Below are 22,696 nucleotides of genomic sequence, written 5' to 3'. Positions count from 1 at the left end.
TCAGACCATTTGACCAGAGGCCTTCAAGCCCTGAGGGCTGCACCTGCCCACACAAGGTAGTAATCTGGGATTCAGGGGTAGCACTCTGCAAGTTTTCAGTGAAGAAACATGGCTGTCTCGAGCCCTTATGGCTACAAGGAAAATCTTCCAAAGGTGATGGGCGTATAGCTGACACAGTTCGGTCTGCCTGAGTCTGCAGCCAGCCTGGGACAACAGCTCTAGGAAATGTGGCAGTAACTGTTAATCTGGCTCTGACGGTGTCATAATTAGACTTTTCATGTAACATTGGTGACCAGTTGCATGGTGCACAACCACTGCAAGTGTGCAAGCAACTTAAGTGCAGCTGAACCCTGGGCAGGCTGCAGCACCCAAGAGATTTTTGTTCTCCCACTGAATGACACAGATGCACCAGTAACTTTACTACATAGAAGTTTAGTGACCACAGTAGAGCCATATCCTCCTCATTCCCAGTATTGGGCCAACTGCTCCTCATCATTCTCCTGATTGCTTGTATTGTTAGTGATGGGAGATCTGCTGTGGATTGAGGGGTGTACATGGACCTGCCTTTGCAGGCTCAGTCCTGGCCCAGCATTCAAAACAAATTGCCCTGAGTTTCTGAAGTACTGAGACCCCTGGAGTTCCCACAGACATCTGGGGAACCGCAGGTGCTCAGTATCTCTGAAAATCAGGCCCAGAATGACACTGATGCCTCTGCCCAGGGCCGGAGCTCTCTGAGTAAGGGGCTTCAGCAGTGATTGGCATGGGGCAGAGTAAAGCAACCAGGAGGGTCATGACGGAGGCTGGAACTCTGTCCTCGCCTCACACCTGTGGGGAAGACAGGCCTTCAGACACCCCCTCCTGCCTGCATTGCACTTTCCAGCCCAAGAGCAAGGAACCATTTCACACCATGGTGCTGAGGGGACCTGAAGCCCAGAACAGGGAAGTAACTTGCTTGAAGTCATCCAGTGAGGTAGTACCAGGGTGGAGAACAGACGCCAGATCCTGACTCCCAGCTCTGTGCTCTGATCCCCCAAACAGCCCTTTCCAGATTCAGGTGTGGGGGGCAGGAGGGACTCTAGCCCCATGCAGGAGACCCAAGGCCATTTATTTTCATTAAATAAGTAGACTAAATAATGAAATAAATAAATTTTCAAGGCAAACGTGTATTAATTCTAATGAACAATGCCACATTATGCAGTATTCATTTTTGAAAATTTATAATGACTGATGCTCTGGGGGGGGAGGGGAGGCAGAGGGGCACAAGGTGGAAGTTTTGCCCAGGGTGCAAAATATCCTTGCACCGGCTCTGAATGTACCACCATACATTTCCCTGGCAGGCTCTGCTACCATACATGCCCTGCCCATTCACGCACCAGGAGAATCAGCTGCAGTTGGAGGATCAACACCATGCTAATAAAAACCTGATGAGGGGCACAAGCAAGTTAGAAATAGCCTATGAAGGTAAAAGTTAGACCCCAAGGTGCGACTCTTCTTCTGCTCCACTTCTAAGTTCTGGAGTTTAGGCTTTTTCTATCAGCTAGCTCAAGATAGCTGGTTCTGTCCCCAGTTCTGCCACAAATTTCTCATGTGACCTTGAGGAAGTCACTTAGCTTCTAGTTGCCTTAAGATCCCCTTCTGTAAAACAGGGATAATACCTAGCTGCTTAGGAGTGGTGAGGTTTAGCTCAGGGTCATGGGACTGTTGGTTTCCAGGTGCCACAGAAGTATTAACACAGGCACAGAAGTGCTACAGAGCTGGCAGCCCTAACCAGGGCCATCCCTAGCCATTTGGGTGCCCTACACAGCCCCCCTGCCTCTCCCCACCACCCAGGGTCTGGAAGGCAGGAGCTGGGGGGGGGCCACTTTTGGGGGCCTCACAGGCTCAGGGCTTGGCTACACTCGAAACTTCAAAGCGCTGCTGCAGGAGCGCTGCCGTGGCAGTGCTTTGAAGTGTGAGTGTGGTCACAGTGCCAGCACTGGGAGAGAGCTCTCCCAGCGCTGCACGTACTCCACCTCCTCATGGGGATTAGCTTGCAGCACTGGCAGCCACGCTCCCAGAGCTGGGACACTGTTTACACTGGCACTTTACAGCGCTGTATCTTGCAGCGCTCAGGGGGGTGTTTTTTTCACACCTCTGAGCGAGGAATTTGCAGCGCTGTAAAGCGCCAGTGTAGGCAAGGCCTAGAGTGGCCTGGGGGATTGGGGGGGTCGGGAGCAGCCCACTCTGCTTTCCTTGCCCTGGCCCCAGCCATATTGATTAGGGGAGGGGGCTTGGAGGAAGGGATCCCCCACTCACCATCAGTGGCGGGAAGCAGAGCAGTTCGGGCCTAGCCTGCTCTACTCCGCCAGCTCCCAGCGGCGGCGCTCCGCTTTCTGCCGCCGGTGAGAGCTGGGAGAGGGTCTTTCCCCAACCCGAGTGACATCGCTGGGGCCGCGTCTCTCGGCTTCCTGCTGCTGGTGAGTGCGGGAGGCGATCCTTTCCCTCACTCACCGGCGGCGGGAAGGCGAGCACCGCGGCTGGGAGCTGGCGGAGTAGAGCAGGCTGGGGCCGGGTTGCTCTGCTTCCCGCCGCTGCTGGTGAGTGCGGGGTCGCTGAGGGAAGAGGTGGAATGGGGGCGGGACTGGGACGGAGCAGGGGGGAAGGTTAAGAGGCAGGACGGAGAGACTTGTTCGGGTCCCCACACACCCCCTAGGGACGGCCCTCCCCCTTGCAGGGGGGTGCCGGCTGAGGTATAGGGTTGGTCACCGGGGCTGGAGCTGCCGCATATGCAGTACACAGCTGCCTAGGGCATCATGAAATATGGGGCAATTTGATGCCCCAAATTTCATGGTCCCCTAAGTAGCTGCGTATGCTGCATATGCCTAAGGATGGCCCTGGCCCTAACAAAGCTTTAGCTCACTAGGTGCAAGGTTTCTTACCAGGGCCATCCTTAGGATTTATGGTGCCCTAGGCGAGATTATTAAACTGGTGCCCCCGTGACTGTCTGGCTCTTAGCAACACAAACGTAAGTTTACAGTACTGGAAAACTTGCCACATGCATGTTATTAAAACCAGTTGAACTTAATTAAGCACACTGTAATGCTGATGGACTAGCACTAAAGAAATAGCACTATAGAAAAAATTCTGATTTGACAGAATGATGCAAATAATATTTTTTTTTAAGTTGTCAACATTTTATTGGAAATTTCTATGAAGAGGTATTGAAACAAGGATTAGTTTTTAATTAAAAGCAATCTTTCTGGCTTTTTTGGCTGCAAAATCAGTAATAATGTCAAAGTGATGTCTTGTTCGATTGCAAGAATAGCAAGACCAGTCAAGTGTTCCTGACTAGAGCGGAGATAGTTTTTAATGAGCTTTAGTTTTGAGAAACTCCGTTCTCCTGATGCTACTGTTACAGGAATTGTCAGTAGAATACGAGTGGCAATGTACACATTAGGATATATGTCAACAAGTTTGCTGGTATAAATAAACTGTATGTCCATCATCGATTTTGCATGTGGCAACAACTCAATTTTTCGTACAGTTCAAGTCCATTTAAATCAAAATGATCACCGTGCTTCAGAAGGCTCTTTAGGTCAGGGGTCCCCAACGCGGTGCCCGCAGGGGCCTCTCAGTGCACCCATGTACTGGCTGGAGGATGAGCATCTGCTGAAATGCTGCCGAAATTTAGGCATCATTTCGGCAGATGCTTGTCCGCCACCACGGTCCTTCATCTGGCACCCGCCAGACGAAAAAGTTGGGGCCGCTGCTCTAGGGTCTTGCACTTTGTCATTAGTTGCTCTTGTTTTCCTATTTCGTTGAATTTAGTCCCGTCAGCCCGCTGCCAGCTGAGTGAATGGAACCCCAGGCCGACAGCAGGTTGAGTGCCTCAGCCGGGGTCTCAGCCGCCGGCAAGCTCAGCTGCTGCCAGCCTGGGGTTCCTTGGGGGTCCCCAGGCCAGCAGTGGGTGCTGAGTGGGGCCGGCAGCCGGGACCCTGGGTGCCAATGGGGCAGCAGCCGGAACCCCAGAGCAGTGGCGGGCTGAGCCATTCAGCTCGCCGCTGCATGCCATCAAAAATCAGCTCATGTGCCACCTTTGGCACGTGTGCCGTAGGTTGCCGACCCTTGCTCTATACATTAGTAAGGAGATGAGCATATTACAGTTGTTGGAGGGCTCTATTTAGCAGTAACAGGGCTATAGGAAAGTCAGTCAACATTTTTTGTTTCTCTGATGAAAACTGGCCCACTCCCTTCCCCATACCAAACTTGTCACAAATAATTGTCAACAACTTAATTTTCTGTTTTTGGCTAAGATATTGTTATTTTTTTAAAAAAAATATTGAAATTGAATTCAGGATTGTTATCAAGCATTTTTGGCAAACAAATTTGTTAAATGACAATCTAAATGGCAACACAGTACTGCTTTCATGCTTGGCTCACCCCCAGCCTGCTGGTCCAACAGCTGCAGTAGAGGAGGAGATAGATGGAAAACTGCAGGACCCCAAAATCCACCTCTTGGGGTGCAGAGTGGCAACAGCAGCAGCAAACCCTCAGGTCCAATCACACCCCAATAGGCACCTCCACCAGCCCAACGGACCATGGTGAAGTTAGCACAGCATCTGATCTCAGGGACGGGGCACCCACGGAGCCACAGCAGCTCATCCTGCCCTGTGCAGCTCCACCCGGGGAAGAGAAGCGCTCCCCAGCTAGGGTGAGCGGATCCAGATGTCCTGATTTTATAGGGTCAGTCCCGATATTTGGGGCTGTGTCTTATATAGGCACCAAGAGCCTATATAAGAAAAAGACCCGAAAATTGGGACTGTCCCTATAAAAGTGGGACATCTGCTCACCCTACCCCAACCCCCTGTCCTGATTTTTCACACATGCTATCTGGCTATCCCCAGCCCAGCCCTGTGCGACCATTCCAATCCTGGCTGCCTGCCGAGGAAGTGAGTTACTTTCACTTTCATTCCTCAGCAGGCAGCCAGCCAGCCTCCACTCCTCCCCAGCACCTCACCAACCCAGCCCTGATGGAGGGGAGGGGGAAGAGAGGGGTGCTCCATGGGAGGGGAGGGAGAAACGGGGGGGTACTCTGTGGGGCAGAGGGGAGAAGAATGGACGTTATGGGGAACAACAAAGGATACTGCCAGAGCTGCAGAGCCTGCCTCACCTCACGCCAGGGGAAAGAGTCATACTCACAGGTGATTTCCTTCCCCCAACCCATCTCAGAGACACCAGCAGCCAATCCCCTCCCTCAGACTGTGCTGCATTCGGCTCTCTCTAGGACCCAGCAGCCCTGCTCTTACATGCTCCACTGCTTCCCCTCTGTTCAGGCTCTCGCAGAGCGGTGCCCCAGACCTAGTGGTGCCCTAGGCGGCTGCCTATTCTGCCTATGGCTAAGGATGACCCTGTTTCTTACATGAGGTAATGGAAGGACTAGGCTGGTCTTTCTAAACATACTGGACTATTCATAAGGAATAGGTTAATATTGGGGAATACCACAGCATGATTCATCATGCTCCCCCAAGCCATTAAGATTCGCCCTCTGGAATAACACCGTTTTAATTAATTTGTCTGCTCCCCAAAGCCTAGTGAGTGTGTGACTGGAAACCCAATCACTGCCTCCTGCATAGCTCTGTGGGATACTAACATATGCATAGCCTGAGGTGAGGTTTCTTTCAGATCACTTCTTCTGCCCACACATTGGAATCTCTGCTAGTGAGCCCAACAATGCTGCCAAGGAGAGTGTACATCAGAACAGTCAGCCTGGGTCAGACCAATGCTCTATCTAGCCCAGTATCCTGCCTCTAACAGAGGCCAATGATAGTTGGCAGTGTGGACAGATCGCAGCGCTTTCCCCCCTGCGCTCGACGAAGGCTGGTTTAACTCAAAGAGCTCTACATCTGCAAGTGTAGCCATGCCCTTAGTTAGTGTCACTCACAGGGGCCCCCCTCAGCAAGTCCTTTACAATGACACCTGGAGGGTCATTAGCTTAACAATGTATCAGCTCTTTGTGACATTCTCCTCCGCTCATGCAGAGAGTCAGCCCGAGGCCTATGCTCCACTTAAACCTTCTAAGGGTATGGCTACACTTGGAGATGTGCAACGCCGGGAGTTACAGCTGTGTTCGTACAGCTGTGTAGGGAAAGCGCTGCAGTGTGGCCACACTGACAGCTACCAGCTCTGCAGTGTGGCCACATTTGCAGCCTTGCATAGCGCTGTTGGAGGGTGCACTGTGGCAGCTATCCCAGCGTTCAAGTGGCTGCAACGTGCTTATTCAAAACAGGGGGTGTGGGGTGGAGTGTGACAGGGAGCGTGGGGAGACAGAGAGTGGATTTTTGGAGCTGACACTGTTCCTCAGCTCCCTGCCTTGCAAGTTCTAAGGACTGGAAGACTACACAGCACCTACCTTCAATCATTTAAAAGTTTGACCCTTCCCCCACCTCTCTCTTATTCACTAAAGCAAATTATGCACTCCTAATAGCCTTACAGACCACATAAGCAGCTGCTCAACACGGACTCCTCCCTCCCCTACACAGCAAACAGCTGTAAATATCCAAAGCAATTCCCTGCCTCCGCTCGCGTCACATCGATGGAGCAAAGAGCAGCTGTGTTTGTTTTTTAGATAAGTAGGTTCCGGGGAGCTCGTAGTTCAGCCATTCTTCGGTTTGTTGTAGACAGGAATCTCTGGGATACCTCTTAAATACCCTGGGAGGCCAATAAAAACGCTTTTGTGGCCACACTTGACGAGCAGCGCTGGCATCACCAGCGCTGCAATCGTTATACCCGCAAGCAGACCAGGTGTACAGCCAGCGCTGCAGCCAGGGAGTTGCAGCACTGGCTGTGCCTTGCAAGTGTGGACACAGAGTAAGTTGCAGCGCTGTAAACCCATCACCAGCGCTGCAACTCTCCAGTGTAGCCATACCCTCAGTCAGGTTTAAATGAGGCACGAGCTTTGCAGTGGCTATCTGCATAGGCTGAACTTCACCTGAGTGAACGAACAGGTACACTTTTTAAAGAGGGCATTTTATAAGGTGCCTGTGGCAACAGAAGGGCCAAACAGAGCTACTCTCTGACCTACCCACAAGCTTCCCTTAAGACCTAGTCAGAGCTCAGCCACAGGGCGCATGCATGGGACAGCTAAGTAATCAAAAGCAATGGCTCATATGGTGGTGGATTTGACTAATTTTATGGCATGTTTGGTGCAAACTGGCTTTCTGCCTGCTGCCATGGCAATGAGTCACACCGGATGGCTGAGGAGTTATTACTGCTATTTGATTAATTTTTTGCATCATCAAGAAGATTATGTGAGCAGCCATGTGCTGGATCCACTACCCAGGTGAACAGATGGAATTCATTCTGATGGATCCTGGCTGAAAGACTCTTGTGAGCATCTTGCTTGTGGGCAGCACATAGCACTACAGAATGAGAGTCAAGTCACGGAGGCTCTGGCAGCCAGGCGATTCCAGTCAGGGAAAGATGCCCCAGCATAACCCTTGGGGACCATCCATGCTTGGCCCAGAACACAATGAGCACACGTAGGCCGAGCCCTTGTCCCAGTCACAGAATGGCCTTGACCCAAACGAGAAGGAGACTGAGGTTTAAACCAGCATGGGAAAAAAAAACAGAAGCTCCACTAAGGACAGCCAGAGCGCAGCCTCCAGCACGTGCTCAGCTGGGTGATTTTAAACTGCACCTGTTGATTCAAGGGAGGGACAGGTGAGAGACTTTGCTATTTTTAGATTGCAAACTCTCCAGGACAGGGCCTTTGCCTTCTGTGTTTGTAAAGCACCTCACATGACTAGCGCCCTGTAGTAATAACTGAAGTGAGAGAGCGAGCCTGACAGCCCAGCTGTGCTTTGTCCTTCCTGTTTCAGCAGGCATGATCCTTAGAAGGTTTTCTGCCATCTGGGACAACAGCTATACCTGGGAAAGCATCAAAGAGGTACTGCAAAGTCAGGCTGGTTTTTTAAAGTGGAAAGTTCAGGGTGAGCAGGAGTTGGGGATCTCAGGTCTGCAATTAGTAGACTTGCAGCGCAAAAAAACACTATGATGAAGACCCTAACCCTGAGAAGGACTGCCCCCTATTGGCGTCACTGGGAGTTGCAGGTGCCCAGCACCTCAAAATCAGCGTCTAAATTACTGTGGTGCTGAAACAACCAGCCTCTGGATCAGAAAGGGCCAGCAATGACACCGAGCTACAGGAGATCTAACCCCAAAGACTGTATCTAATCTCAGCCTGAGTGGGTCATCCCTGCCTCTGACAGGCCTAAGGGGTCTGTCCCTTTTTAACACTTTGGCAACACTTGTAAAGCTTGTCATGCCAATAAAGTCTCGCTGAATTGAATTGAATTGAAAGTGCCACTGACCCAGATAACATAGAATAGCCAGCACCTCATCTGACCTTTCACAAACCAAAAACAACCTTGCTCTTTTGGCATTTAGAAACTGATCAGGGATGGGTCCATGCTGCTGGGTCTGCATGTGGACCCACCCTTTCCCAAAGTTTGGCTCTAGGGCTGTATTTTCAGATTAATGACTATATATGTGTGAGGCTTAAAAAAATATAAGACCTGAGACAGGCAGGAGATGTGGAAATGAAGCTTCAGATTTTGCTGCAGTTCAATGCCGACCTGGTGCTCTTAGCTGTCAGAGGACCTGCAAGACAGCAGATTTCCAAGCGATGCTTCATAGCGCTCTAATACTACCTCCTCTAGTGCAGTTACAGACTAATGGATATGGAAAATACAGTGCGTTGCAGCTGAGAGAGCTGAGAAAACGGTCAACATCATTTCCAGACATAGAGACAGAGGGCTTTGTGCTCTGGTCACTTTTGACAGCAATGCTGAATGACCATTCCCTTGCTGTGTGCCCCTTCCTCATCAGACCTATTGAATCTCAGTATTTTTAGTCCCTGGGAGGGGTTTTAGCCTGAAGTCTCTGATGTGCTCTCCATCGTTACTCCAACTAACAAAGTCTTTGTCTGGGAATTTCCTTTGGTGTCTAAGGAGAATCCCAGCACAGCTGGCACATGCAGAGCGACTCCCTTAGAGCTTGCAGGGTCTCTTCCCCACCCCTTCTGCTTTACAGTCCTCTCTGGCTTCAGTCTCATGATGGAAGATGACTGGGAAAAGACTAGCCAGGAAGCGAGGACTGAGTGGGAAGATTAGGGCAGTCAAAGACTTTGGATATTGAGGAAAATAGAGTCTGTGGCCTGGGCTGGAGAGCAGGGGATTTGGATAGAGGAGAGAAGCGGGGAGTGAGAGCACTTAAGAAGGGATTTGGTTGGAGGCAGTGATGAGTTTGGAGGTTCTGGCCCTTAGGTTTTGTGTGGCTCCAAGGGGAGAATTTGGGTGGCAGAGGTCAAGAGGCTGGGTGACTAAGGAACTGCTGGGGTTTGGGAGCTACAGGGGAGTGGGAGGGCATCCGAGCCAGGGATAATTGGGTGTGAGATACGTTTGGGCAAGGAAATCCAGGATTTCCTGACGCAGAAGGAGGAGAAGAGCCCCCTGCATCCTTAGGAGGTTCCCTGGCCTCTGGCGTGTCCTTCTCACATTCCTAACTCAACAGTGAACAACTCTTCAGATTTATTTCTCCCCATCACAGGTTCCCATCTCTCCACCTGCATTCCATTATGGCACCTGTCTGCCTGAAGTCTGAGCACCTTCTGTACACACAGGATGGAGGTGTTCATCCATCCTCTCCCTGCTTTCCAGTCAGAAGGGGTGGAGACCAGCACAAAGCTACCCTAAAGGACTATAGAATTGGGCCTATAATCTTTCTGCCACAGCACACCCTCAGGTAATCTTGTCCTAGAAATACCATATACTATGTTGTGTAGGGCAACAAACGTGTATCATTTTAATTTATATGGTCACTCAAAAGCCCACTCTGTATTCAGTGGCTATGACTATCTAAATTTATTTTTCAATAATTTATTAGTCTATTCATTATTATTCTTTATTATTATTATACACAGATATTGATAATCGTTTAACGGATTCATCCTGCCCTTCAGGCTCTGAGCTCTGTAGCCCCAATACTCACGGGGCGTGGCCAGCTTTGTGAAGACAGGAAGCATGATATCTTCTAGCTGCTGCTTCTGATCCAGGAAGTCTTGTCTGGTGGGCTCCTTGGCGTTCTCAAGCCAGTCAGATTTTACACGACAGGCGCTGAGAGACATGTTCTGTAGAAGAGACAAGGGACATTAACCTTTAGAAGGCGACCTCCGAAATCAGTTACTTCGTTTTAGATGAGGTTACAAGTGGCCCCTCTCATTCAATTAGAAGGTCAGGTAACAACCCAGGGTCAAACTGCCTGTGTGATCTCTTACATGCCTGCTTCTGTCAGCCACTAAAGAGAGGATGCAACATTGGCCTTCTTGAACTGAAACTGGCCTCTCCTGTTAGGAGTTACAAATAAGGCACATAGATTAAGTTTGTATCAGTTAATTGAAGAGAGAGGTATGGTGTAGTGATCAGAGCACAGGACTGGGAGCCAGGAGTTCCCAAGATATCATCCAGAACCAGACGCTCACTCTTCCTGTGCCTCTGGGTTCAGGAGAACTGGGTGCTACTCTCTTCAGAGCCCATAAATGCTGTTGGGCTACAGGAGATGCTGCAAAGCAATACGAGATTCCAAGCGATTCAGCGTTAAGAGTGCAGTGAAAGGGCTAGAGCAGGCAGGAGGAGTGTGGGCTCCGTTCTCCCTGTGTAACCTTGGAATACTTCTCCGTGGGTCGCTTTCCCCATCTGTAACTGGGGATAACACTCACCTCGCACAGGACCTATAAGGCTTCATTCATATGTGCAAAGCATCAGATCCTCAAAGGGATTTAGGTGTCCAACTCCCATTGAAATCCATAGGAGTTAGACACCCAAATACCTTTGTGATCTGAGACTTTGTGTTTATCCAGCACCTTCTCCAGCAGGCTATCAAAGTATTATCATTCATATGCTGATCTGCTCCCCATTGCAAGCACTGCTGAGTGTAGTCTCCTTCCCTCTTATTCTGCAAAGGGTGTTGTGAGCAGAAAACATATCCCCACATGGAATCAAGAAGGCAGTTCTAAACTTTACTGTGAATAGGTCAGTTCTCCTGATAAGAGCTCTGCACTGTACCTTGTCTTCCTTGTTCAGCCTTCCCTGCACCTTCTCTGGGTCTGCAATCGTTGCCTGGATGTGGGCAATGAACGTCCGCAGAGCCTGCTTAGCTTCTGCGAAACAGGACACACACGATGAAGAAACAAGGTTAGTCATGGGGAAGTACTCATAGAACGAGGCAGGGGCTTATAGAGAGACAGACTGCTACACGAAAGGAACCAGACTTGTGTCCCATATGGATCCGGACTGCTTTAAGGCTATTTAGGTACTAAATATTTGCCCTTCCTTGGAAGCTCTTGGGGTTTATAATTATAATGAATGAAGGCTCATCATACTCCCGGGAGGTGGATAAGTCTATTGTCCCGTTTTATAGATTGGGAAACTAGGCACAACAGGACAGATCCTCAGCTGATGTAAATCACTGCCTTCAATGACAATTTCTGCCAGCTAAGGATCTAGAAATGATAGGCCTGCTCCTGTGAGGTGGTGGGTGCCTCTAGTTCCCCTGGACTTCAAGGGAAGTCCCAAGAGCTTAGCCTCCCACAGGGTCACACCTACACTAAGGGTCATCTTTGTAGGCTGCAAACCTGAGGGGTCAGTCACTGGCAAAACTGTGTATATTAGAAAGAGTACAATGCAGAGCACTGCCCTGACCAAGTCATTCGGGGGCCAGACTGTGAACCCCTGACTCACAACAGAGCAGTTACTCACAAGAGGAGCTGTGACTTCAATGGGACTAGTTGTGTGCACAAGAGGTTCACAACCACTCAATGACACCAGGTTTCTCATGTTACCTAGTTTCATAAATATAACTGGCTGTACTAGAACAGCATGCTTAGCAAGTCAAACATCTGTATTAACAATAATTTGCACTTCTATCGCTCCTTTTATCTGTGGATTTCAAAGCACTGTACAAAACGGGTCAATATGATCTCCATTTTACAAATGGGGAACTGAGTCACAGAGTGGCTAAATCAGTTATAGATCTGGGATTAGAAGTCAATCTTTCTAACTCCCCCTTCCCCACTCTAGCTGCTAGACCATGTTAGGCTGCTTATATCTTTAACTTCTTACGATGCTCACTGAAAAAAGCTTTGAGATCCTTATGACATCACAATACCTTTCTTGAAAGCAGACGCCACTGGCTGATGATGTTACCAGCTGACAACTTCTCTAGCACTCAGGACTGAAGCTTGGTCACAAGCCACAAAACGCCATGGTGGAGTGGTTCATTTGCTTAAAATCCATCCAAGGCACTACAGTATGAACTCTACAGGCTATTTGCTGCTGGATCTCTGGCTGCAGTTGGTACATGCTGATGATCAAGTCACTGGAGACCTTTCCTCTTAAAAAAAGAAGATAATGTTTGTCCGAGGTGTCTCCCTAGTCTTTCCTGTCTGGATTGCCTTGTTCCAAGAGACCCTCTGCCTTTGTGATCGCCCCAGCTGGGTTAGAGTTGGATGGGAAATTCTTCCAGAAGATCTGGAGCAACTGCAACTTGGAACTCCACTTCAATCTAACTGCCTGCCCTACCCTCTGGACCAACTGTCTCACTGCTTTACTTACCTGGAAATAGGCAAAGGATGGTTGGAGGTTTTGTATACCAGCTGCAAAATTATACTTTTCCTCTTAGGGGGCTTATGTGTATGTGGTCTTTGGAGCAAATTGAGAAGACCGCAGAAGAAGGTGAGTGATGGAAATGAGCAAGGTAGGAACAGTGCAGGTTAGATTAGAGCATGGAACTGGAAATTGACTAACTCTGCTACTGATTCACTGGGTGGCCTTGGGCAAGACACTTAAGCCTAACTTTTGAAGACACCAAGGCCAAAAGGTTCAGAAATAGGAGAAATAGGAGACTAAAGCTAAGTCCATATTTGGGCACCTCAGAAAGTGGCCTGATTGTCAATAATACTGAGCACTCAAGATCTCCCATTGATGGTACTTATGTCTCCAGGGGCTCTGCTGTGTGCTTGGCACTTTGGGAAGTCAGACCACTTATTTAGGTGTTGAAACCCTGTGTTGGCCAAAGGCGGTTGTCAGCTTTAGAGTTTTGTGCCATGATACAGCTAGAGGCTATGAACAGCTAGAGTCAAGGCATTTAAATGTGGGAAATAGCAACCAGCCCAGGACAGCACCCACTGCTTTGGCTTGGATCATCCCTGAACCTTGAGTCCCATTTCCTGGGGGAGGTGGGAGCCCTCTGGGTATGGCCAGAGGTCTAGGGAAAGCCTACCCGTATACTATTACTATTATTTGTATTAGAGTGGCACTTATGAACCCCAGTAAAGGATCAGGGTCCCATGGTGGTTGGTGCTGCACAGAGAGTAGTAAAACAAAAATAGTCCCTGCCCCAGAGAGCTTACAGCGTCAGTTAGTGCAGAGGTTCTCAACCTTTCTCTTTCTGAGGCCCCCCCAAAATGCTATAAAAACTCCACAGCCCACCTGTGCCACAACAACTGTTCTTCTGCATCTAAAAGCCAGGGCCAGCGTTAAGGGGTAACAAGAAGGGCAACTGCCTGGGGCCCTATGCCACAGGGAGCACTGTGAAGCTCAGTTGCTCAGGCTTCAGCTTCAGCCCCAGATGGTGGGGCTCGAGGCCTCAGGCTGCAGTCCTGCATGGCAGAGCTTTGGCTTTCTGTCCTGGGCCCTAGCAAGTCTAGCACTGGCCATGCTTGGTGGACTCCCTGAAACCTGCCCATGGCCCCCAGGGGACTCCTGGTGGGGAACCACTGGATTAGGAATACCGAATGGTACTCTCTGAATCCAAAGAGGTAAGGAAAGGAGCAGCAGAGAGATGAGAGGGGGTAACATTCCAAACATTCGGTGATCACCAAACAGTAGATGCCTGGGGCCTTGCTGCTGCAAACAATGAGCTTTCCAAATTAATCCACGTTCAAGGATTTGCTCCGGCTTGCCCACGTGGCAGGGCTGCCATCTGTACTCAGATCACACGCGCCCTCAGTGAGGCAACATACTTGCACCTGGGCTTTCAGATGGAGTAGATCTTGGCCCAGTTCCTCCAAGTATTTTGGCTCCTAACTTATACTGAAATCAGTGGAAATTAGGAGCCTAGATATCTTGAGGACCTGGGCCCTGCTGCTTTTGGGGCAGAGTGCTGTATGTCAATGGGACTATTCACAAAGCAAGGTACAGCTCAGTGTAAGTGCATCAGGAAGTGGCCCTTACAGCTCAGTCCTGCTCACACCAAAGAAAAGAGGAGTTTTGCCGTTGACATCAGCAGGCCCAGGATTAGACCCTTTGTCAGCAGTCTCTAGATGATGCTTAAGAAACTTGACTTGTTGATTATTTAAAATGCTCTGGCTCCTTCTTCAGCACTGTTCCAAGAGGCTGGAAACCTCTCCATGAACCATCAAAGGGGAAAGGGCTGATTTTAAAGGGACAGGTCAACTGGGCCTCATCGTTTTAAACTGAATTGCTATTCTGAGGACTGAACCTAACGGCAAAGAACTCTGTAGCATGGGCTCGCTCAAGGATTTATCTCATGCACCATGAACATAACATAGGAACAGCCAGACTGGCTCAGACTTGTGATCATCTAGCCCAGTGGCCTGTCTCTGGCAAAACCAGACACATCCGAGAAAGGTGCAAGAAACCCCCTATAGGTAGATGTGGGGGTAATCTGCCCCCAGGAAGGTCTCATCCTAGTCCCTAAGAGTTAGAGATTGATTTAAGCCCTAAAATGGGCAATGGAGACATTTGAAAGTACTGTAACAGCCAGGATAGAACCCAGTGGGAGCCTTAGCAGGTGGATGGGAGGATAAGTCTGAAGTTTTCTTATAACGACCTGCAAAAAGTAAATCTCTGGAGAACAACAGACTGGACCAGATCCCCAGGCTGATGTAAACCAGCATACCTCCACTGAAATCCATGGGCCAGATCCCCAGACTGGTGTAAATCAGCATAGCTCCACTGAAGTCAGTGAAGATGACTTACACTGGCTGAAGATCTGGCCTGCAGACTCTTGAATTGGTAAATAAGAAATCCAGGCTGATGGCTTTTGGCTCTCAATGAAAAGAATTACTGTCACAATGTCATCTGCTTTGTCTTTTCAGGTGTCTGTGAAGACCTCTTCTGTTTCTGTCACGACAGAATTTCATGCTGAGTGCACCTGCAACGTGGACAAAATGCTCTGCAGGCTGGTGGCAAACACGTCTATCATGATGAAATGCCTGAAGTATGTATGCCACCATCACAGGAAAGAAGCCCAGCACCGGAAGTTAAGTAAGAAGAGGAAGGAAGAAGAAATTAAGGATGAAGAGATCTTCCCTATTTGTCTGTACAGCCACTGCTCCAGCACAGATACCGTGATGCAGGAAGTATAAGGGAAAGGACTCCTTCTTGGACAACAATCATATTTTTGTGCTCTGATAATTGTTTATCCATATTCTTTGCAGGAGAGTGGGGAGGTCAAGGACAGAGCCAATCCAAAGTCAATGTCTGTTTGTTTGAATATTTATCTAATGATGACAGTTTGAGAATTGAATGTTGTCAATGTTCCCATGGACAAGGTGAGGAAGGAGGAGGGGAGAAAGAGGGACTTTTAAAAAAAAATCTTTCAGAAGCGTGGTGACGGCACTTTGAATTTGGAACGTCAGTAAAATAACATTGTACTAGGCAGAAAGAAGCCCCAGTTCTCTCCTGTGATCCAACTGCTTTGAGCCACTCCCTCAATGCAAGGCAGCTGGAAAGCTGCCTTATTCCAGATAACTGGGGACTCCTCTAGCCAAAGGTGAATCCCCATATGGAATGGAACCAGAATAAGTGCTGTACATCAGCTCCCCCAGTACAGTGGGCATGGCCAAGGAACGGGGGGCATGACTGGAGAGCCACTGTATCCAGCAACCCCTGGCTGCTAGAATGGCCCCTTAGGGCTGTAGCTGCTGGGTCACACCAGGGGCCAAACTGCTCCCTGACCACTCTGCGTGTCAGGGAGCTGCATGGACAGGGTAAACCAGCTTTGTCCCTTCTTCTCTGGTCCTACACTGAGAATTGCTTGGCAGGACCAGAGAACCTCAGCCTGATGCTTTACATTTCTGCTATCCAGGACTTTCCTTAGGGCATGGGCACCAAGGGGCCACCCACAGAGTTACTGGTGCAGCTCTCACCTTAGGAGCTGCATTTGTTGTTGGATCAATCACCTTAGAGGTCAGGTCTAGAGTAGTATTTAAAATTCACTTGACCTACAGACATGGGGGTCAGATCTTCAGGTGGTGTAAATCAGCATAGTTTCATTCACTCCAATGGAGCTGTGATGGACTTTCACCAGCTGAGGCTCTAACCCATGGTGATCACAACCTCCCCTGTGTAGCTGGGCATTACCAGTCTCACCTGCCCAGTCCAGGAATTCGACACAGTCTATCTGTGCATAACGGTGGGCTATATCTCGGGCCTTTTCACCCTGGAAAGTCGTTGCTAGAATATCAGCTTCCAGTTCTACCAGTGTTTTCAAAGTCTCCAGCTGGCCCCAGGCCGCAGCACAGTGGAGGAGTGTGTAACCTGGGGGATGACAGAGAAGTCATCAGAATCAAAGGGAGAGGTATCTTGCTGTGGGTCAAATGCCAGCCAATAATACTTCGCATTTTCAGAGCAACTTTCTTCCCAAAGTGCTAAGTACATGTGAAACTCCTCTGTAATGCAGCCGCCAGTGGAGGGGAGGTCAGCAACTAACCAGTACTGCACAGCAGAGTGAGGACGGGGAGAAAATTGTGGCCAAGGGCAATCCTCGGACAAAATGTACAGGGAAGGAGCCAGCCATGGATGGGAGGGGAAAGGCATATGGAGTCTGGAATCAGTGGTACAACAGAGGAAAGGGAAGTTTTGCAGCAAGCGGGTTAGAGAATTTAGGTTGCAGGAAGTGAGAGATGATCTAGCAGCTGGGACAACAGAACAGGAAGATCAATTTCTAACAGTGGAGAGTTACACGAAGGGAACAGAGGAGAGGCCAGGATAGGGGGAGTGAGTGAGCATAGAGAGGAGGTGAGTATAAAGCCATGTGGGGATCCAAAGCCTAGTGAAGTCAATGAAAAGGCTCCCATTACTTCAGTGGTGCTTGGATCAAGCTTCACAGAAGCAGAGTGGAGGGTGGAAGGAATAAGTGAATGTGAATTCAGAGAAGTGAAGCTAAGCTTGAAGGAGCAGAAGGGCTGATCCTGCACCAATCAAGTCAATGCATCGGTTTGGATGGGAACTGGGTCAGGGCCGGAGTGAGCAGGTGTGGGGCCCAATCTGTCACCCGCTGCCGTCAGTAGTATACCTCTGGCTGTTTTATCCTTCATGACCACTCCGTATTTTGCCAGGGCTCTGATGACTGCACTCTGTCCAGCCATGCTGGTTGCGTACAGTACGTCTCTCCCTACGATGTCCTTTTCCATGAGAAGTTGCATGGCCCTTTCACCATCAGGGTCTTCTGGGTCGGCAAAAATCTGCTGCACACCTTCCACATCTCCAGTGAGAGCATGCCTCAGGAGAGGGTTAGAATACTCTGGCTCCTTAGGCTCCCCTGTATCTGCTGGCTGTGTTGCTTCTACTAGCTCCATTGTCTCTAGAGCAATGTCTGCCAAAAAAGGAGGAACAGTATGGAATCCTTTAAAGCAGCTGATTGGTTTTGTGGTTTGCCCATATATATATTCACCAGGATTGTAACCTGGGTCTTTTCCGAAATAGAATGGGGCACATCCAATATTCACCAATGACCCTCCCTGATATGAATGTATTCTTTTTATTTACAGTGTGGCCAACTCTCATTATTTTATCGTGGGTCTTGTGATTTTTCTTAAAGCCCCAGCTGTTGGAACCATGATATTGCATGCGAATCTCAACTTTCATTTAAAAAACAAAGTACACTGCGTGCCTTGTGGTTGCAGAGTACAGCTGGAAAATGTCAACCCTAATGGCTCAAACCCCAGAAGGCAAATACCAAGAACCCAACATTTACTACTTTTTTAAAAATCTCATGATTTTAAAGCCAATTTTGTGATTTGTGTGAGTCAGAATCATGAGTTTTGAACTTTGAGTTTGGCAGTACTGTTTTTATATTGTTATCAGTGCACATGCCAGTTTTGCAGAATGTAATGTTTAAAAGGGCTTGCCACCTAACTCAGGCAGAGCAGATCAAATTAACTAGCGACAACATTAAGTGCAGATCATTGTGATAAATTAAGACAGATTTCCGTGAGTTTATACATCAGGAAGAGCTTGGTATGAGTAAGACAATGAACTTTCTTTGAACTCAGTAGCCCTTACATAAAGATTTCAAATGTGATTTTTCTGCCCAGGGTCAATTTATTTCCATTACTATAGTGTATATTCATCCCATTACTGACTCCTCCTCCTGGCTAAAGTGAAACATATCAATTCGCAGTTTTACTTTTTACTGGGCTGCTGGAGAAGGATAATTATTTTGGTATTGAAGATCATGGGCTCCTATTCTCTTGCAGCTGCAAGACTAATTATTAGAGTAGACCACTGAAAGTTGGGATTGCTGGGTTCTAGATCTTGATTTGTCACTTATTAGCAGTGGGCTTGCTCCATCACCCATTGAAATCAATGGAAAAACTCCCATTGATTTCAGTAGAAGTATGAGGCCCTGTGTGACCTCAGAAAAAAGTCACATAACTTCTCCATGTGTTGGTTTCACCATTGGTAAATTGGGGATAATAATGTAAATTTGCAAGGTTGTTGTGAGGCAATTAATTACAGCCCAAGAAAGCTAGCAACAGTGATATTGGTTGGGGGATAGGGACATAGTTTTTAATCTCATTGAAACTGGGCACAGTATGTTTTTTGTATATATATGGACTGTCAATTAATTGCAGTTAACACAAAACAAATTAACTAAATTAAAAAGTAGGGATTAGTCACAGTTTTAATCACACTGTTAAACAATAATGGAATACCTATTTAAATTTATTATAAATATTTTGGATGTTTTTCTACATTTTCAAATATTTTGATTTTGATTACAACATGGAATACAAAATGTACAGTGCTCACTTTATGTTATTTTTTATTACAAGTATTTGCACAGTAAAAAAAAAATGACCCAAAGCAGTGCAGACCAATGCACCATCATTTTCATCATCTGAGTCAGATGCCACCATCAGAAATTAACACATTTATTTTAATCATCAGCATGGAAGCACGTCCTCTGTAACGGAGGTCCAAGCATGAAGGGGCATACAAATATTTAGCATCTCTGGCACGGAAATTTCTTGCAACGCTGGCTACAACAGTGCCATGCGAACGTCTGATCTCACTTTCAGGTGACATTATAGATAAGAAGCAGGTAGCATTATCTCCTGTCAATGTGAACAAATTTGTTTGTCTTACCAATTGGCTGAAGAAGTGGACTTTTGTTTTTAACTGCAGTTATGTAAAAAAAATAAATCTACATTTGTAAGTTGCACTTTCACAATAAAGAGACTGCAGTACAACACTTGTATAAAGTGAACTGAAAAATACTGTTTCTTTTATCTTTTTTACATGACAAATATTTGTAATCATATAATATAAAGTGAGCACTGTCCACTTTGGATTCTATGTCGTAATTGAAATCAATATTTGAAAATGTAGAAAAACATCCAACATATTTATAATATATTTAAATTAGTATTCTATTATTAAGTGTGATTAAAACTGATTAATTGCAAATATTTTTATCTCACAATTGCAATTATTTTTTAATCGTTTGACAGCCATTATATATATATATAAATTATATATATAGCCATTGTTTATTTTCATTTTATCACAAAAGCACTTATCCATAGATTTAAAATACACAAACACTTGGAGATTAAGGAACAAAAACACAGGAGACTTTAATATCTATGTATTCCATAAGAGAGGGACTTTCTAGGGACAGTTTGGCATGTATTTCCCAGGATCAGGGCCTAACTCAGTTAATTCAGGACAGAGGATTACATAGCGTCCCAGTGAAGTCAGTGGGGCTCTGCACAGGAGAAAGAGTCCATACCTGGAAATTGCATCAGGCCCAACGTCACTTAAGCTGACAGGAACCATTTTGTTTCTGTTTTCTCATGAGAGGGCAAATACATTCTTACTGTGAGGCTACTTCTCTCTCCAGCCCATGGGAAAGTGCCATTTTCACAAACATTTAAGAAGGAAAGCCATGTTAGAGGAGGATTTGTCATAGAAGCACCTGATCCTGACTGGTGCTGGGTGCCCCAGACTCACTGATCCCAGTGGGAGCTGCAGGTACCATGCTCACACAGTTTTCAGGGTAACTGTGTTGAAAAACATAGGACAAAGGGCCAGCTGCCAAGGGGAGGTCCCCTGCACAGTGGCATCGAAGCTCACAAGACAGGGGCCTGCTGCACTGGATTCGTGCATGCACCTTCATTGTTCTCTGGTCAAATGCTTCTTAGTGGCTCCCGACGACCCAGGTTGCTATGGGAAAACAAGCACCACACCTGCAACGTCCCACAGCTCCCTAGTGCAGATTCTCAGGATCAGGCCCTAAATGACCATACTGAACAAGTCACAGTTAGGGCCCCATGGCTGCTCTAGGGCTCACACAAACCTGTGCACAGTGAGGATGTCCTCACCCCCGAGTTCCAAGAAAGCTATTCCGGACCCTGCCTGGCCCCACCGATGCAGACAGCTTCTGCTGTTGCCATAGCAACAGTCCTCTGTGTGCCACCGTAACTCTCCTCCCTGCCAAGAGTTCCAGGGTGCACAATGCCACTGAGTCTGGAAATGAGAGGGAAATCACTGGTGAATATGCTGGAGGACTCATCAAAGCCTTCTGATGCCAGCCTGCATCTCCTGACACTGTAATTTTTACGGAAGGGATTTAAAAGCCATTTCCAAACCCTTGGTATCGTGTCATTTGTTTTGAAATGGGTTGTCATGCTTAGGAAGGAGCATGAGTCTTTGTAGAATCAGAGTCCAGTTGAAGTATACTGAGATGAGGTCTTGCAAATGCTCTTCTTTCACCCAACACAAATCTGCTATTCTCTCACCACTGTTATTGCCTGGTGTGGAGATGGGAATTGTCTTGAGTCATTCTGAGCATATTGAGTTATTCTGATAGGCAAAGAATAAAAAACACAACACACTTGTTGCAGAGGTTGCAATTTGTAGGGTACTTTGATATTCTTTGGGAGGAACAGTGCTCTAGAAATGTAAAATATTATTAGTTCAGGTTTTCTTAAGCTGCTGGATTGTGCTGGAATGTTGGACTAAGTCCTGAATTCTATATCTGGCTCTGTCACTAACTCACTGTGTGATCATGGGCCAGTCATGTAAATTATCCATGCCTCCATTTCCTCATTTGCAAAATGGGGATAATAATCTTTACCTAGTAAACAGGAAGAAATCCCACCTGTCCCCAAAATTTCCAGGGTCATCCCACTTTAAATAAGTGAAAATGTGCCAAGCACTGTAATTATGGATCTTAATGTAGCCTGAACATGCCTACAAATTTTGAATGTTTAAAAAAAATGTGTGACCCTGCATTTTATTATTCTGAATTCTTGTCATCAGGAGTGCTGAGGCATTAAGCCACATTTGGCGATATTTTGCACTGTGGGTTGGTAGCACTTCATTGTGATATGGCTATGCTTTGCCTCAACATGGTGATGCTTCATTGGCATGTTTCTCCACAACAGTTCGCTGTGACGCTTTATCATGACACAGTGACACTTCACTGTGATGTGGTGCTACTTTGCTATGATGCTTTCCTGTGGCCTGGTGATGCTCTATTATGGCACTATGACCCTTTGGTGTGACTATTTCTCCATGACACACTGACATGATGGAGGGATGCATTGCTGTGAGGTGACTGCTTCTCTAGGACACTATGATACTTGGTGGTGACCCATTGCCATGACACAGTGACACTTTACAGTGACCTCTTACCATGACACTTTGACATGACACAGTGAAACTTGACAGTGATCCATTACCATGACACTTGGTGGTAACTGTTGCCATGATGCTTTGCCATGACACAGTGACTCTTGGCAGTGTCCTGCTACTATGTCACTTGGTGGTGGCTGCTGCAATAATGCTTTGCCATGACACAGTGACACTTAGTGGTGACCTGTTACCATGACACTTTGCCGTGACACTTGGCAGTAACCCATTACCATAATGCTTGGTGGTGACCGTTGACATGACACAGTGACACTAGACAGCAGGGTTGCCAAGATTACAAGATGTTTTCTTAGCACTCTCACTCCACTCCTCCTCCCGACATTATTATGATCACCATTACTAATAATAATAATAAGCAGTACTCACCTACATTCGCGTGAGGTATTTCTTGCTGTTTTTGCAGCACTCAGTAACTCCCAATCTTGTTCAAAGATGAAAACATAAAGGACATCCTTGTAATAAGGGACTAGTAGCCACCTTATTGGGCGGTGACACACTGCCAGGAGGCTTTACATGACACTTCATGATGATGCCGTGACAACTCAGGGCAATACCAGCGCAGTTCGCTGCCATAACGGCCAGGCGTTCGCTTTCAGCCTGGTGCCGCCATTGGGCCCCCTGAGCCCCCATCCCGGGAGGAGGAAAGGGGGCGGGCCGGTTTGAGCCCGGAACGGTGGCGTCCGCGGCTGCGGTTC

The 22,696-nt window shown here is 47.6% G+C and overlaps 2 protein-coding genes across 5 annotated transcripts; one reads left to right on the top strand and one right to left on the bottom strand.

Annotated features, from left to right (window-relative positions):
* Nucleotides 1–2,206: 2,206 nt before the first annotated feature.
* Nucleotides 2,207–15,488, top strand: TEX50 (testis expressed 50). 3 transcript variants are annotated; one of them, XR_004377246.2, is made up of 2 exons: nt 2,207–2,576; nt 15,155–15,238. XR_004377246.2 is itself a non-coding variant. In XM_032806107.2 (2 exons), exons 1-2 carry the CDS (start codon nt 12,444–12,446, stop codon nt 15,422–15,424), a joined length of 594 nt encoding a protein of 197 aa, XP_032661998.1. In that variant the 5' UTR covers nt 12,110–12,443; the 3' UTR covers nt 15,425–15,488. The 3 variants fall into 3 exon arrangements, 1 of the variants encoding a protein (XP_032661998.1); XR_012656267.1 differs by lacking the exon at nt 2,207–2,576 and adding an exon at nt 7,867–7,924 and having other exon boundaries at nt 15,155–15,219; XM_032806107.2 differs by lacking the exon at nt 2,207–2,576 and adding an exon at nt 12,110–12,767 and having other exon boundaries at nt 15,155–15,488.
* Nucleotides 7,617–22,650, bottom strand: ANKRD45 (ankyrin repeat domain 45). Of its 2 annotated transcripts, none has more exons than XM_032806103.2 (8): nt 22,368–22,650; nt 20,644–20,813; nt 17,356–17,655; nt 16,431–16,598; nt 11,100–11,194; nt 10,027–10,165; nt 8,553–8,637; nt 7,617–7,905 (listed from the first exon to the last, which is right to left on the bottom strand). In XM_032806103.2, exons 3-7 carry the CDS (start codon nt 17,636–17,638, stop codon nt 8,585–8,587), a joined length of 738 nt encoding a protein of 245 aa, XP_032661994.1. In that variant the 5' UTR covers nt 17,639–17,655; nt 20,644–20,813; nt 22,368–22,650; the 3' UTR covers nt 7,617–7,905; nt 8,553–8,584. The 2 variants fall into 2 exon arrangements, with proteins under 2 accessions (XP_032661994.1, XP_032661996.1); XM_032806105.2 differs by having other exon boundaries at nt 20,669–20,813.
* Between the last annotated feature and the right edge of the window lie 46 nt (nt 22,651–22,696).

The sequence above is a fragment of the Chelonoidis abingdonii genome, chromosome 7, assembly GCF_003597395.2.
Source record: "Chelonoidis abingdonii isolate Lonesome George chromosome 7, CheloAbing_2.0, whole genome shotgun sequence".
NCBI lineage: Eukaryota > Metazoa > Chordata > Testudines > Testudinidae > Chelonoidis > Chelonoidis abingdonii.
The sequence above is the reverse complement of the archived record's forward strand: the minus strand, read 5'-3'. Positions and strand labels throughout refer to the sequence as shown.